Genomic DNA, 16163 nt, shown 5'->3' with positions numbered 1-16163 from the left:
AACAGCTCATGTCCTCTTTGTGTCTCAATGCTACAGGTTGGAAAACTGATCAAGGAAGCTGCTTCTAAAAGCAACCTCAAAAGGGTGACATTAGAGCTTGGAGGGAAAAACCCCTGCATTGTGTGTGCAGATGCGGACTGTAAGTATTGGCCACTGTGTTTATTTGCTGTAAGATGCTATGAGTGTGGTGCTTTTGCGTGCCCCTGCTGTCCTTTGGCAGCCAACGGGGCTGGTGTTTGCCACGGCATCCACCCCAAAGGCTGGAGGAAACCTCTGTCCAAGAGCAGGATGCACTTCTGCTTTGCCAGAGCTCTTGCCCAGCACAGGGACCATTCCCATGGCAAAGGAGCAGACCGTTATACTGTTGCCTTCCCTGGGGATGGCTGCAGTTGCAGATAAACCTTGCATTTTTGCCTTTCTGCTGTTCTGGTGCCTTCTTTTTGGTTGGTGGTACTGCAGAGCCTGAGCCAAGCAATGGGCAAAGCAGTTTTCTAACATGCAGGCCCTCGAGGCATTCCTATGACAGGAGAGTTTTGTAGGACCTGATCTAATCCAGCCTTCACCTCTATCCTGTGGGTCTGCAGGACTCATTTTGCATGTTCTGTTGTGACTTTGTTGCATTAGTGAGTAGTGTTAGGAGATACGTGTAAACTGTGACCACCAAAGAGGTTGGAAAATCCTGTTTGGCTTGGGGAAAATACTGTCCACTCTCCGGCACAACACAGCAGAGGTTGAAAGCCAGAGGTATTTGTGCCATCTGCTAACAGTGAGCATTGCAAGGACCTGGTCTGGGCTGGCTGTACAGCAGAAGGGCACACCGATTTCTAAACAATCGCTACTAAAACTAGTGTTCAGGAACCAATGCACGGTATCTAGGAATCCACATCTGAATTCCCACACAGAGAAAAACTGGTTGCTGCCCTCAGTGAGTCCTTGTGGAAGAAAGAATCGGGGGCTATGGCAGACTAGACCCTGAGATTAAAGGCAGGAAGGGGGGTGGAAATAATACTAATAAGAGATCTGGTTTGGGGGCAGTATGAGGTCTTGTGAGTGTCTTCAGTGGGTGTGGACTGTTGTCAGCATTTTTTAAGGAGCCTTTCAAAAGAGAAAGGAAAAAACAAGTCTGGAAACACTGGATGTGGTAACACTTTTCCCTCCTGGGCCATGCTGCAGTGGACTTGGCAGTGGAATGTGCCCATCAAGGCGTGTTCTTCAATCAAGGGCAGTGCTGCACGGCTGCCTCGCGAGTGTTTGTGGAGGAGCAGATATATCCAGAGTTTGTCAAGCGCAGCGTGGAGTATGCCAAGAAGCGACTCGTTGGAGACCCCTTTGATGCCAGAACTGAACAAGGGCCCCAGGTAACTGTGTGCCTGAGAACAGTTGTTGTTTGGTTTTTGGTTGTGTTTTTGTTTAATTTTCCTTGTGTAAATATTATTCTTGCAAATATGGTCCCAGCAGAAACGCGGAGGGGTGAGTAATGTATCATGGTTTATTTTTCTCTCCATTTTAAATACCAATTAATCACAACTGTTGAAATGTTATGTTGTAATTTTTTAAACACAAATGTATTTAATTCACTTCTTATCCAGCTTTATGGAAGGGGGTGTCTCCCTGGTACAGTAATACAAAGCATGTTGCAGCGAGCAATAGCAATGCACAGAAGAGTGCAGCTGCAGAAACGACCGTTCAGCTACTTGGCTGTGTTGGTGATGACAAGTAGTTACTGCTCAGGGACTCCTGAGTCCCCACTTTCCCTCTCCTCCTTTGCCCCCTGTCTAATCCTTTGGAGAAGTTTCAGCTGAATAAGGAGGAAGAACCATGCCAAGCTGCTGTCATGACCAGCCTCGTCAATGCTTCCAGAGCCTTCCTCTTATGTTTTCCTTCCGAAGCAATTTGAGCTGCGGTGGAGAGCTCTGGAGGCAGGTGATCCTTGGGTCAGATCTTCTAACAGGGCCACTGTTTGCTACCAAAAGTAAAGGGGGGATCCCAGAAATCTGTAGCCTAGGCTTCCTGTTCTCAGTACTGCACTGTGAGTTTTTCTTCCTTGATCCTTGATCGGGTCCCTCAGAGAGGGGATGGCTGTGGGGACATCTGCCTCCCCTTAGCTGGATCTGGGCCCGTTTACATGTGATGCATGTATGGCAAAATGTCATTGCATGTCCTCATGCACGGGGAATAAGATGATGTGCATCCCCCTTTCATGCTGGGGCTGCATCTATGCCTTTAACTTGCCTAGAAAGAGATTTCAAACTGCTCAGCAATCTTAGGAGAATAATCCCATGCTGGGACTTGCTTCAGCAGAGATGAGCTGACCCTCAAACCCTTTCAGGGTCTGCTCTTCCTTCTGTTAAGGGCTTTCAGCTTTTCAGGTTGGTTGGTTTGTTTGTTTTAATGTAATATCATCCTAAACCTTATTCAGCAGTAGCACTAAGTGAGCTGCATTTACATTTAGTCCCGTCAGGACCATGTTCACCTGGCTGCTCTGACAGAGACCACTGATTTCATGAGAACAGCCCCTGAAATCATAGGGAGTAGTTGTGAGGTTTTAAAGGGTGAAACACTGCACTGTGTTGGAACTGGGCTGCTTATTTCAGTTGGAACAGGGCTGCTTATTTCAGTTCATCCATACTCCCAGCTCTTGCTAGGCTATCAGAGCACTTCCCAGCGAGCACCATGGCAGAGCACCATGTTCTGGTATCATGCTGTGGCTTAAAGGAGACTCTTTGCATACAGAGCTATAATTAAGGGTAACTGTAAGTCGGGATAGCAGCATCTGGTCAGATTTTAAATATGGCCCATCTGTCCTCTTTCCCTGTTCTGGCTTACCTGTTACACTCGTAGCTAGGAGAGATAGCACACCCCCACACGCACCTGAACTTCTCTGCATGCAACTGTCAAGCCCAAGATGGGGAGGTGTTGAGAGAGTGGGAGGAAACTGTTAATCCCACAGCTTTCATGTGGCTGCCAGTGCAAAGGAACAACCGCTTCCTCTGCAGCTATGGTTGCTCGCTCTCTGGAGCCTATGCGGTAAGATGCAACGCACAGAAATTCAAGCAGAAGAGAGAAATGATGCAGTGTCACAAGGGCTTAAAATACCTCCAAAAGTAGCAAAGATTCACACCTGCCCACAAGTCACTGTTTAAATGTGAAGCTTCCAGATCTAATTTTTCCTCTGTTCCTGAAGTAACCTTCTCTGCTGTGAGGGTTTTTTTATCTTGAACTGATAGGTAAGGGAAGAATTACCAGGAAAAATAATCTTTCTTCCTCTTCTTCTTCATCTTTCCCCATCAGGCCTCAGTTGCTTCAGATCCAGGTCATTGCTTTCATTCTCCTGTGTGGGTCAGGGTGCACATACACAACAGCGTTACAAAAATGGCCACATGCTGCTGGGTAGACCCCATTCAGGGATGATCACTCACTTGGAAGCCAACAGTGGGAAGGAGTTGGAGCCAGTCTTTAGGCTGACAGTGGATTTAGCCCATGATCTTTTTGGTCCTACATCAGCTCGAAGTGCTTGTAGCCAGACAACAGGACCTCAACTTACAGAGAGTTCAGAAAGTCTAAAATAGGAGACCCTCTGCAGTCCAGACTTTGAGCTAGTGCTCTGTGAAACCAAGCTGCACCATGGCTGAGCATAGTGCTCTAACCAGCTGCTGAGACAGCCTGGTGCAGGACAGCACGGGGTGGCAGGCAATACTGTTCCACAAGAACTTAAAGTTGATGTAAGCTGGTCCTGGAGAAGTGGTTCTGTCTGCAGCAGTTTGTTCCCATATTGCACTGCACTTATGAACCAGACTGGGGAACTGGCTGATTCAGGTCTAATCCAGCCTTTTTGAAAGTGCGGAAGAAACATTTTACTCAGGTCAGTTCCCTGATATGGATTACTGTGCACTGGCATGGATGCTCATGGCATGGGCGTGGGGAAAAGACTGTGTCAGCTGCACTGTAGGGTTATGTTGATACAAACTGCACTGCTCTGATAAAAATTAGGTCAAATTTAAACGGTATTAAATTTAAACAGAAATGAAGCGTGCTTGTGATGAGACTTCTCCAAAACTCACATGTGTCTGACTGTGTTGGCTGGCTGGAATTCAAAGGACACCACAAGAAACCTGAGGGGTCATCAGGACTGTTTGAGTGCCAACCTCAAATGCAGACCAAGGGTATTTTTTAACTGTGGATTCCTGTGAGCTGTATCACAGGAAGTAATAAAGCAAATCTGCACAGATGGCAAACTGGTTAACCAGTGCGTTATACGATTGCAAACAGCAGACTGCATTACACGAGACTAACATCCTGGTGGACTAGAACAGGGATTAGATTAGAACAAGACTAGACTAGTTTTGTTCCTGTAGAACCCCAAATACTGGGATTTGTGGACTATAAGGCCTGGTCTATCGGAAGGAAATAAGCACTAAGGCTGCCTCATGGCGCTTGCTAGCTAGAAGTTTTTTCAGCCCCAAACCTATTGTTTGATTTTTAAGATGGTTCATATTTTCCTTAGACTGTAGACATTTGTGTACTTTAGGATTAAAGCATGAAAGTAAAATATGTAAGTAGAAAGAGTTATGTGTCCAACGGTCAGTTGGACACAGTTGTGGGGTTATTCTGTAGGATTACAAATGCTAGGTTTGAAAAAGGAAAAGCTGCTTCTTGCAGTCTTGACTTAAATGAAGCAAGATATGAAGATTTGGGGGTTCTCAGATTTCCAGCATTGCAGCGATCCCTAGCAGCTTTTCTCTCTTTTGAATTAGATGGACAAATAGTAGAATTTGCTCTAGCAGATCACGTGTTTATAACAGAAGTCAGTGCTTGAACCATAAATAATAGTGGAGTAGGGGACATAATTTAAACAAGCCTTGCAAGCTCTAGTTACAACGACAAACAGTTCCACCCTTGCATGTCATTTTTACAAATGTTTTCTTTCCCCAGTGTCTTTTCATCTAGCTATAGTTTGCCTTGCAACAAGTTACAGCTGTATAAATATCCTTGTTTTGTTTTCTGTGATGTGAAGTGGATGAACTGGATTGGTCTGGATCGCAGACATGCCAGGATGGAAAGCACTCGCAGATATTTTCTAATTATTTACATTTGGCAGCTAAGCAACCAGACAAATAGACAATATGTATGACACCTGCCAAACGTACTGTGTGACACTCTGTATCCTACATGAGGGCACACATTTCTTTGTGCAGTAGCATGTATCAACTGTTTTCTTGGGTAGCATCTTAACACATGAGAGAACTCGAGCACTTAGTACAAGCTGTCCACAGTGCGTGTGATACACACATCTGTGTGGCAGGAGATGTGCTGTTCTCTGTTTTCGCTGTGTACCAGAAGTACCCCAAGGACACCCTCCTGAAGCTTTGGTATTTGTCTGAAAGCATGAAAACTTAGATTGCGTGTGGCCAGGATTAACTAGGGACAGGATATAGTCTGTAATCTGGAGGAGTCGAGTGTGGAACACTCCATGTAAACAGTCCCAACTGGCAAATGGCCCTGCTGAAATAAAAACAGATGCCTAGGGAGGGATATTGAACCAGTACACAATCTGCAGATACCTGGCATTCAGAATAACCTCCCAGCCTGCCAGGGCACCTTCAACCAGTGCATGGAGTCTTTTATTTAATCACCTCAATGAATTATCAATGTTTTTTGTTAGTTTTACTTTTTTTAAACATCTCTGTAAGTCTTTTACCATCTGCAGCATGCTGTGATGAGGTATTTCATCGCTTAATTATGTATCATGCGAATAGCCACATCTGTCTGTCTGAAACCTGGCAATACCTGCAGTACGCTGCTGCATGTGGAGCACAAAAGAAGGACCAGTACTGATCAGAAGTGCTGTGGGCTTCTGCAGCTCTTCCCAGCCCGTGACCTACTGCGCTTGTAGAGTACATGATGTCTCCTCCAAGTCTTGGTGCAGGGCTGCATAGCTGTGTGACTTCCGTGTCCTGTACCTGGGCTGGCCTTTCCCCATCTCTACTGAAACCCCTCGTTTAAAGGCCAGTAACACAACAGTACTCGCTATTTGAGATTACTGCATATTTAGGTGTGGGTGGGGAGGAGTTAGACAGGGTTAGTAGTTAAAAGTGAGGATATGGCTCCCAGTCCGGAGAACCAAAAAATGCTGGGATGGTACTACTCTCTAAGATCGGTGAAAGGTGATTCTGATTTTAAAAATATGGCTTCAGTGCAGTAGTTGTTCTGAAGTCACCCCACTAATAGGGCTTATCTTTGAGGTTGTTCGTACAGCGTGTGTGTGTGGGAAGAGATGGAAGCAGAACTCACTGGGTTCTTCCAGCTGGGACAGATAGCTGTGGGTGAAGCTGCACATTACAGCAAAGTTGGCTTAATAGTTTGTATACCCTGATTCTCCTTCCCTTGCACTGATTCTGTTGCTGGTCAGATCCCTTGCTGAGCTGACTGAGGTTGCTAGCCCAGCAAAACCCATCTCAGGCTGTTCTCATGGTGCTCCTGAGCTAAATCAGTGCATAGAGAAGGTCTGTAAGTCCCGGAGCTGGAGTGAGGTGAGCCGTGGGAGCGCATATCCAGGATGCACAGGAAGGGGAAGTGGGGACACCCCCTCCATGTGGCAGCAAACTATTAGATCAGATTAAACTGTCACATGTAACTTCACCTTCTGTTTTCTGTGGCTCAGGACTATGCCCACGTCCTGTCTTTCAGCTTGCTTATTGCCTGACTGCCACATCATAGAAGGAGATGTGAACTTACCCAGTTTGACAGTGCCCTGCAAATGTGCCCCTGGGCCACATACCATGACTCCAGGCTCTGGAACAGCGATAATAAAGGCACTGCTGTCTGTTTCTTTTCCTTTTGTGTCTGACAGATTGACCAAAACCAGTTTGATAAAATCCTGGAGCTGATAGAAAGTGGGAAGAAAGAAGGGGCAAAGCTGGAGTGTGGGGGTCTTGCCATTGAAGACAGAGGCCTGTTTATAAAACCCACTGTGTTTTCGGAGGTCACTGACAACATGCGTATCGCCAAAGAAGAGGTACAGTACAAGTCACCTGAACCTTTATATGCATTTACTACTGTAATTGGGAAACAAAAGAGGTATGGTTGTGGTTTGAAGTGAAAACCTGAGAGGAGAATAGAAGTTTCATTTATTTCAGTGTCCTCACAACCGCCTAATGCTGAAATCCATTCTACTAATGAAGTATCTGCAAGATGAGCTTCAATTTGGAGTGTATGTGTGTGGCAGGGGGAACTGTGAGAGGAGAAGGGAGAGAGCAGAACAGGCAAAAAAAATGTCAAAATGTTTTAGCAGCAATTTTTGTGCAATTAATAGGTGTCTGTTTGCCAGCCCATTCTAATGCCTTGCTGCTTTCCCCCATTTTGGTTGGTTTTCCAAAGGGGAAGTAGCCCTGTGAGCATCCTCACTGGACAATAATAAATCCAGATAAAAACATGGTAGATAATACTACCCTAGAGCTTTTGGGTCTCATTTCAGGAGAACTTGATGTAATGCAAAACACAAACACATGCCTTACCTAGATACAGCTGCTATAAATGCTGCTTTGGGATAAGAAATAGTGGTGATGGAGGGGTTTCTGTCTGAATCCTTGATTTTAAATATAAATAACTGAATAAAAATAACTGAAACTGTGGCAGGCTGGAGCAATTCTATGTATTCTTTGCCCTGAAGTTTGAAGGTTTTCTGAAGACAGTTAAGCTTTCCCACTCTACGCAGACAGATAGTTATGCGAGCCATGTGCTCTTATGCACCTCCTACTGAGTGGACTTGAAATTGCTCAGCTGTGGTACATGCTGATTCAAAGTGACAGAGGACAGTATAATGTGTGTTCTTGCTCCACTACTTTGTAAAAAAGGAGTTGCTTTAATGCAGAAAGGTGGGACAAGAACTCTGGGACCTGAAGCTGGTGAGGAGGGAAGGAATGGCCCTGCTGTACTGCCATTGAAGAACTTTTCTCAAGTAGCCTTAGCATCTGAAATAATCCCAGATTCCGTTCTCATGGTGAAATCCCCTGAGGCTGACCATTTTTTTCCTATATGAAAACATGGTCAAAGCCAGCAAAGTGCAGATCTAATACTCTGGCTTTCGTTATTCATATGCAGAAAAATTGAACAAGCTGCATGTGATTAGATCCTGTGATATTCCTTTGGAATAGAAGTTAATCTACTTTGCATCATGTTCCCCAATGGAAAATAAGTAGTTGCCAAAGTCTAACTGGCACTTGTATTTTATAGTTTAGCCTAGTGCTTTTTATGGGGCTGCTTACCGTTCAGTCCTGGCAAAATATTTAGATGTCTCAGATCTGCCACAAAATCTCTAAGGAACCTGGGAAAGATATCAGTCAGTCTGGGCATGAGTTACATTCTAAAAATAGTGGGAATAAGAGCCGAAAATCCCATGACAGGCCTTTTTTTTTTAATGAACTGACTCCAAATCCCAAGTCATGATTCATGAAGCTTACCCAGTTTCATTCATTTGCAGTTTTGTTGCACGTTCATCCTTTGCCTAGGATCAAGGCTCCAGTTGAGTACCTGGATCTCCCAAAATGAAGAAATTTAGAAACACTTGTATGAGCCTAAAGACCAGGCACACTGCTTAGCCTGGCCCTCAAGGTGGCACAAGTGAGATTGTATCTCACCTTTGGTGGGGTTTATTGTACTGCAAGACCATGCAGGCCAGAAAAGGGCCCCACCTTTGATGCTGTACTTGATGAGAGACTCCATCCCAGACGTTGGGAAGTATTGTCTATGCCAGCTGCCTTTATACTGGCAACCTGGGAAGCCAAGTTTGTGGTCAAACACATATGTCGTAAATGCACTGCGTGCAAATAAACTGCATACAATGGCAAAATGAGAGTTAAAACCAAGGAAGAAAACTTGCAATCCTTGAAATATATTAATTACTTCTTGAGTATACTCAACTTCTGAGTTCAAAAGGAGTCATAGATGGAATAAGGATGAGTCATTTGAAACTTGTCCAGATCTAACTGTGCTTGTTTTGATTATTATAGATGATCCGTTAGTTGCTGGATCTTAGTGTATATTAACTACTGTAGCACATCACTGTACTTCCTTTGAAGTCAGTTTAATTAGTAGTTTTTAAAAGACTCTATCAGTGACTTCTAGAAGGCTAGGATACAATGTTTTAAATCTAGCATCCAAACAAAGAATCTGATTCTGATTACTTCAAAATTACCATGATCACCAAAGGCTTTCCTGTACTAATGCTTAATTGATATGTGCAGATTTTTGGGCCAGTTCAGCCAATTATGAAGTTCAAGAGTATAGAAGAGGTCATAAGAAGAGCCAACAGTACCGAGTACGGACTTACAGCTGCAGTGTTCACAAAGAATCTGGACAGAGCATTAACGCTAGCTTCTGCATTGCAATCAGGAACTGTCTGGTAAGCAGTGTGGGACCTCAGTGTGGGCTGGGATTTTGTTTCCTGGGAAGGGAGAGGGATGTATGATTTGGAATCATGTGTAAGTGCTGGAGGTAAGATGTATTAGTACTCTGCTTAATTGGTGATACTCTGCTCAGAAGCAACATCCATTCATCAAAATAAGGTGGTGAGGACCAGATGGTCTGGCAAGAAATGGACTGTTCATTCAATCAATGTAGTTCTTTGTCTGGAAAACTCTGAAAATGTAGGGGGTTGTAGTAAGTTCCACCAGACATGATGCCTTTCAAAATCCTGTATGTAGAAAAAAGCAATTCTTACGATCTTTAGGTAGCGTCAGATGGGGTCTTAGATGCACAAATCAGTACGGACAGTAGATGGCATCACACCACTGTCAGAAAGATAAGTAGCTTTTTTCGCTTACAAAATTTCTTCTTTTCTATTAGAATCATTTTAAAGATGGAATCCTGATTTCTTTCCCACTAAAGGCAGGAATTTGATCTGATGTCTGATTTTGATGCCTACAGAGGATTGATTTCAAGAGTTGGTGCCAGAAGAACCTGCCTCTGAGTACTATTGACATAAAAATGGGATGTTGGGCTTTGAAGGATACATGCGCTGTACATACATGAAGGGGCAGCCCTTCGGCACCAAGCCATACCTGTCTCTCTTCAGTCATCTGATCTTACTGCGATGCTGAGAAAGTATCTGCATTAGCTTTTTCTACTTAGTGTCTATAGAAATGGGGCTAGTGCTTCTGTTTTACTGCGACACAATTGTCTAACGAAGTCCAACTTTTTTCTATACCTGGAAGTGGTTGGTGAGGCCTGCTTGTGAGTGTTTAGACAGCTTTCTGAGTAAACATGTTCATTTCAGAATATGGTTCATTAAACTAGGGAATAGGTTGAACTATTTATTTTAAGCACTGCTCTGAACACCGCATAAATTCTAGCTCAAGCATGAATGTCTTAGCTGTTAGAGACTATGAAGTGAGAAGTGAGATGTGGGTCAGACTGAGTACCGCTCAAGCATTTTCTGTTTCTGTAGCAACATAAGATTTTATTGCTAAAATCTGATTTCGCAAGTGAATGAACTGTATAAAGAGAAAAATGACAGATTTCAGCCTTTTTTGTATTGTTGTTGTCATCATCTTGCTTCTCCGTGGTATTGAATTGTCTTTTTACAATTGATGTTTTTATTGTAGGATCAACTGTTACAATGCGCTCTATGCACAGGCTCCTTTTGGTGGCTTTAAAATGTCAGGCAATGGCAGAGAACTGTAAGTTTTGCTCAATATTTTGTTTATATGTGGATGATGAATGCAATAACAAATGTAACTCTGAAAATACTGTTGAATTTGCTTTTAAACTATCAGGCTTGCAGTATGCTGCACAGGGAGGTGCTAAGCCAGTACAGTGTGGATGTAAAGCACAGATGTGAAAGCGTGAGCGGCGCCTTCAGGAGTACCTTCATCTGCTTTATAAGCTCTCAATAACTCCAGTTCAGTCAATTCCACTTGCTAGCATTTCTCCTTACTGGTTAGAATTTTAGATCAAGGAGGAAGTATGGCACCTTAGCTGGGGACACTGGTATCCACCCCAAGCCTCCTCCATCTTTATATGGAGGTATCTGGGCCTCCCTTGACTGCTGTATCATTGCTCCTAGTTGGACCTCTCCCCACCTCTGACTTTCTAATGTTGGAGCTAGAACAACAAGGAATGATCTCCAAGATGCTTCTACCTCCCACCTTCCAAGCTTGCTGCTAAATTACAGAAGGACCCTCTGTCCCTTTTCCCCAGCCTGACCTGTTGCAGCATGGCTACCAGACATTCCAGCTCTATTAACACAGCGGTTTTTACATCAAGGTCACCCTATAAGTTAGAGGTAGAGCTGAGAAATTGACTTAAATCTTAATTTTCTTGTTCTGTAGGAGAGAGGCAGGTTTTATTACACCATTCAGAAGACTCTTCAGAGGAATCTAATGCACCTTTTCTTTCATAAGCCAGATTTATTTCCAGGAACCATCTCCAGTAGGTGTTCTGGTGCATCTGCTGCTCTGAGACGTTCAGATGCCTCGCTTGCTAAGCACAGCAAATGAATGAATCCTCAAATGGGACATATACATTGAGACCTTATGGTTTACTTTGCCTGACTGCCTGGCTAATTAAAGGATGTCAGGGGTTTATCCCTTGGGCAAGGCATGGGAATAGAGCCAGTTTCCACCAACTAAGACATAACGCAGTAGTGGGGTCTGTCATCAGTATGCATTTCTGGAGCAACTCTGCCCTCTTGATTATATGGTATCTTGTAGATAGAAGCTTACTTTCACTGAAAAAGTAACTTTAATTACTGGCTAGGCACTGATAACTGTTTACGTGGATGCTTCTTCTATGGGTTCTCACAAGAGTACTCGGTTTTCCCTAGGTGGAGAGTCACAAGGTGTCATCTTGTGGGTTACTGTGACCAGAAGCATTCCATGTTTCTTCTACAACAGGCTGTAGCTGTGTATACTTATGTGCGGGTACTTAGCCATTATTAGAAGTGCTGGGCCAAACTGATAGCTGGTGTAAGTTAGAATATAGAAATAGTTAGTTCAGATGTGGTTTTAATGGCCTTGATGTCATCTGCAGCAGCTGTCGATCAGTGGCTAAAATGCACTCGTGTAGAAATCTCTTATCTTAGGGAAGTACAAATTAACATGCTACAATTGTTTGTCCCTTTCCCTCCTCTCTCTTCTTTTCCAGTGGTGAATATGCTCTGGCAGAATATACCGAAGTGAAAACAGTCACCATTAAACTCTCCCAGAAGAGTCCATGAAAACAGAAGGCCTAAAATGCTGACACTCTGAATGTGACACATGGGGGACGTGTTCAGAGCAAGGGGGAGGGAGGGGTAGGAACGAAAATGGAAACACCTAACTTTATTCCTCTAGAAACACTGAATCTACTGGACTCCATTTTGTCAACCGGCTCTTTGAAAACTGATTTAACTGACCCTGCTGGCAGCATAGCACACACTTGTACTGTACAAGTCCCTGGCTGTACATCTGTCTGCTACCTGTGACTAAAATGGTGGTCAGTCACAGTGTTTGCAGGACATCTGCTTTCAAACTGTACCCCTGAAGGACGTGGACATCAATGGCATGTTAGAAAGACTTCTGGTACCATTAGCATGGACTGTTAAAGACCTTCAGAGGCATATGGGTTTCACTTGGCATAAATGGACTGGAGTGGTAGGGCTAACACAACTTGACTGAAGTTGGTGGAGTTTGTCTGAAGATGGCAGCTGGAGTTTGGGTTGGGAGTGCAAGCTTTCATGGAAGGATCTGTAAAGAAATTCTCTTTGAAAGAGCTATCTTGGTCTCTCTAAAGATACATGCATTCTCCATATTGGTGATATTCTAGCCCTGAACGAGATTTATGGGAGTTTCCTAGAGGACTCCTTTGGGGCCAGTATTTCACCCAACAGAGCTAGACTTTAAAGTGTCCTTTGAACCTGATGTTTTGGTGTGTACACATTACACATGCTGCAAATGCAAGTTACTGACTTGCTTACCCTCTGGGCTCCGAATGAGTCACAATTGTATCTCAAACCTTCACTATAGCACTTTTCGCAAGAGGATTTTGCACTGTACTTACCGTGATGACACAGAGCTGAATGCTAAGCACGTAGCATGGTAGATAACCCACAGAAAGCATCCCACGCCAGTCCTTCTGTTCTGGGGGAGGGAGCAGAAGAGCTGCAAGAAGCTGTCCTGCTCTCTCGTTCTCTGTAACTTTCAGGCTGCGTGAACATCTCTTCATTTTTTGAGCCAGAGTTGTTATTATGAGAGTAAAACTTATAAGCTCTTGTCACTGCTTCTTTATCCCATATGAATGTACCTTAAGATAAATTTCTGGAAGTACAGTATGAAAAGGCAGGTGCTCCTAAGCACACACTGAGTGCTAAAGATGTGGGTGCACAAACCAGTTACCATGGAATAAGCTACGGCTGGACTTAAATGTGTCAGCAGCTTTGCAGTAGTTTTCCTCACGAGTGCTGTCATCTTGTGGCAAGCACAGAGCAGAGCTGATCCTTCACTGAGGAATGAATTGCCTTGAATTGTCTCTTGCTTACAGTTGAAGCATGCACGTATGTGAATAGCATCCACGGAGTAGCTGTCACACCAAGTTCATGCTTTAGTATCTCCTGCAGTAACTTCTTTGCATGCCCAGACATTACTACGAGATTAATCACAAGCCACATGCTGTCTTCAGTTCCTGGGTTCACTACTTTCCCTCCTCCTCCTCCCAAATCTGTACTGGAGAACCACTGTATGGGAAGTTCCATTGTCTGCAGGAGCTGTAAGCATGCAGGAGTGAGTGGTGCCAGCTTGTTAGGAAGTTTAGCTGATCTCGCTGGGATTGGCCTCTGAGAGCAAACCGATAGAGGTTCCTTATAGTGTATCAACTGATCTCCATGGAGCACTGGTAAAGATTGCTGCCTGGAGATTTCTGGATGTCAGGGCTCAAAGCAGAAATGCAGGCCTAATGTCTATTCTCTGACGCAAGCAAGGATTTAACCGGTACTTTCCTTTGCTCAGAGATATGCCCAGCCAGTAACAAGTTCTGTTCCACGAATGGACCTTTTTTTGGAGGGGGAAGGAAGGTGGGTGGCAGTAAGTAAGGAAGAAGTGTGCAGAGCCTAAACTTCCTTATTAGTTAGTGAATGTTGAAATTGCACTTCAACACTGCTTAACTTTTTAAATGACATACCTCCAGCGGTTGTGTATAACTAGGTGCCTGTCCTCCCACGGCTATGTGAGACAGGTAAATCGCCCCATCCAGTGAAGAAAATGTCCTCCTTTCCCCATGAAAGGCCAAATGGGAACATTGTAAATAAGTTTCTATTTTTGTAAAACACTTAGAGTGCAAACATCTTCTCAGACAAACGTTTTACTTTTGCCTACTTGATGGTTTTCTAGGGCTGCAGTCAGACAGTAGGGAAGTAAGGCAAACAGTAAAAGGCTGGTGATCTCAATGTATCTCTGTATTCATTTTTGATAAACAGTGGTTGAAACTGAAATAATCTGAAATTCTTAAAATTCTAGTATTCTGGCTTTATATGTATGATATATATGTCACCTCTTTTTTTTTTTCCCCTTATCAAGTTTTTAAAAAGTCAATGTATCTCTTACTGTATAAATCAGGGTTTGACTCTACACACTGAATTTTCTAAGTTATATAACACTAGACACTAACTTTAAAATAACCCCTTAGAGGGTATATATTCTTTCATTGCACAGTAAGGCTTTCATACGAAATACTACTTTTTTTTTTTTTTTAAAAAAAAAAAAACTATATTTATAAATTAGGAGACAGTTAATCTAATGTATTTTTATAGCTAAAGGTACATGAAAATGGTATGTTTAAACCTCATGTATATATTTAGACTATGGGTATCTTTTTGTAATAGTTCTTGTTCCTAATAAATGTTTAACTTTGTGAAATGGTTTCTAAATGCTACATATTGATATTGCTCAGAAAGGAGGGTGGGGGAGCAGGAAACTTCTATTGGCTTTACTTGTTTTAACAGAGGAGTAACTTGAATACTTTTTTATTTACACTGATTAGTGCTTTAAGATAATTCCAACCCCTCTAAATGCACACGTTAAGACCCCTTCCATCAGCAAGCAACTTCCACTCAACTCAATCCTCCTGTCACTGTTCTTTATTTCACTCTGAATTTGGCCCATTGTGTCAATAAAAGTAAATACTGCAAAGGGGTATGGTTTCATGCTTCTATAACAAAATGGCCCTGTATTGCTGTAGTTACAGGGGGCTCTTCCTAGAACAGCGTTGTGTCTGTTCCCCTTGATTCAGTGACCCAGCAGTAGTCCCCAGGCGGAAACGTGCACAGGGCTCACAAGAGGCAACATAATTTTGAGGTACCTTTTCCACATGGCAGAAGGGTGCGTGTTTGTGCGTGTGTATCTGGGGATTCGGTATCTCACGGGGGGACTGTGAAGGAATCTGAACTTGGATTCACTTCTGCAATTTGTGAAGAATAGCCTATTAAAAAAGTGAAGTGCCGAAGTGTGGTCAATGCTCTACACATAAAAGCTGGAGCGTGTGTCTGTTAGCTTACCCTTTAAGCAGTCACTTTTATAAGTTGTGCCATTTACAGTAAGCAGAGGGGAAGGAGAGCAGAGCTGCAGCTGGCAGGGGCAAGCACAGCTTCTTCCAGTTCAAGGTTGGATGGATCCTTTTTGCCTTGCGGTGAGCCTCAAAATGGAGAATTTGAAGAGACCATGGACCACTGTGCCAGATGGGGCTTCCTGCCTTGGTCTGGCTGCTTCCTAAACCCCTTTGAGACACATCCATCACCAGTGTGACTCTACTACATGTGTCCCTGTTCGTGTCTTATTTCCCTCGTCTGCAATGAAGATAGAGAGCAACACCATTGTCTTTTAACTCTCTTCCCACCCATGTGTGAGCAATACCTGTCATCTCCCCACACAGGCCAAGCCAAAATCCTTGAATTTTCCACTTGCTAACAGCATCACTCAGAAGCTTTGAGACTTTAGAAGGGGGAAGGCTGGAGATATAAAGGAGTTACTGTGAGTGACGCAATCAACGGAGACATAAGCCAGGAAGAGTGGGATGAGAGTTGGGGGAAAAAAGAAGACAAAAAAGACAACTTAGCTTGAATGTGAGGAGAAATTCTTGCTAGGGGAAGTCTCTATCAAAATAAAGGAAGAAAGTTATTTTAGTGGGTTTTCAAACAA

The 16163-nt window shown here is 43.6% G+C and overlaps 1 protein-coding gene across 2 annotated transcripts in view; it reads left to right on the top strand.

The window, feature by feature from the left end:
* ALDH1A3 (aldehyde dehydrogenase 1 family member A3) overlaps positions 1-12214 on the top strand; it is a 33718-nt gene extending 21504 nt beyond the window's left edge. For both annotated transcript variants that reach the window (XM_075713730.1, XM_075713729.1), the window contains 6 exons: positions 37-139; positions 1174-1358; positions 6851-7015; positions 9243-9400; positions 10602-10676; positions 12142-12214. In XM_075713730.1, the coding sequence (XP_075569845.1) occupies positions 37-139; positions 1174-1358; positions 6851-7015; positions 9243-9400; positions 10602-10676; positions 12142-12214 (759 nt within the window). The remainder of the gene's footprint in view (positions 1-36; positions 140-1173; positions 1359-6850; positions 7016-9242; positions 9401-10601; positions 10677-12141) is intronic.
* Positions 12215-16163: the final 3949 nt, after the last annotated feature.

Source organism: Pelecanus crispus, chromosome 7, assembly GCF_030463565.1.
Source record: "Pelecanus crispus isolate bPelCri1 chromosome 7, bPelCri1.pri, whole genome shotgun sequence".
NCBI lineage: Eukaryota > Metazoa > Chordata > Aves > Pelecaniformes > Pelecanidae > Pelecanus > Pelecanus crispus.
The sequence above is the reverse complement of the archived record's forward strand: the minus strand, read 5'-3'. Positions and strand labels throughout refer to the sequence as shown.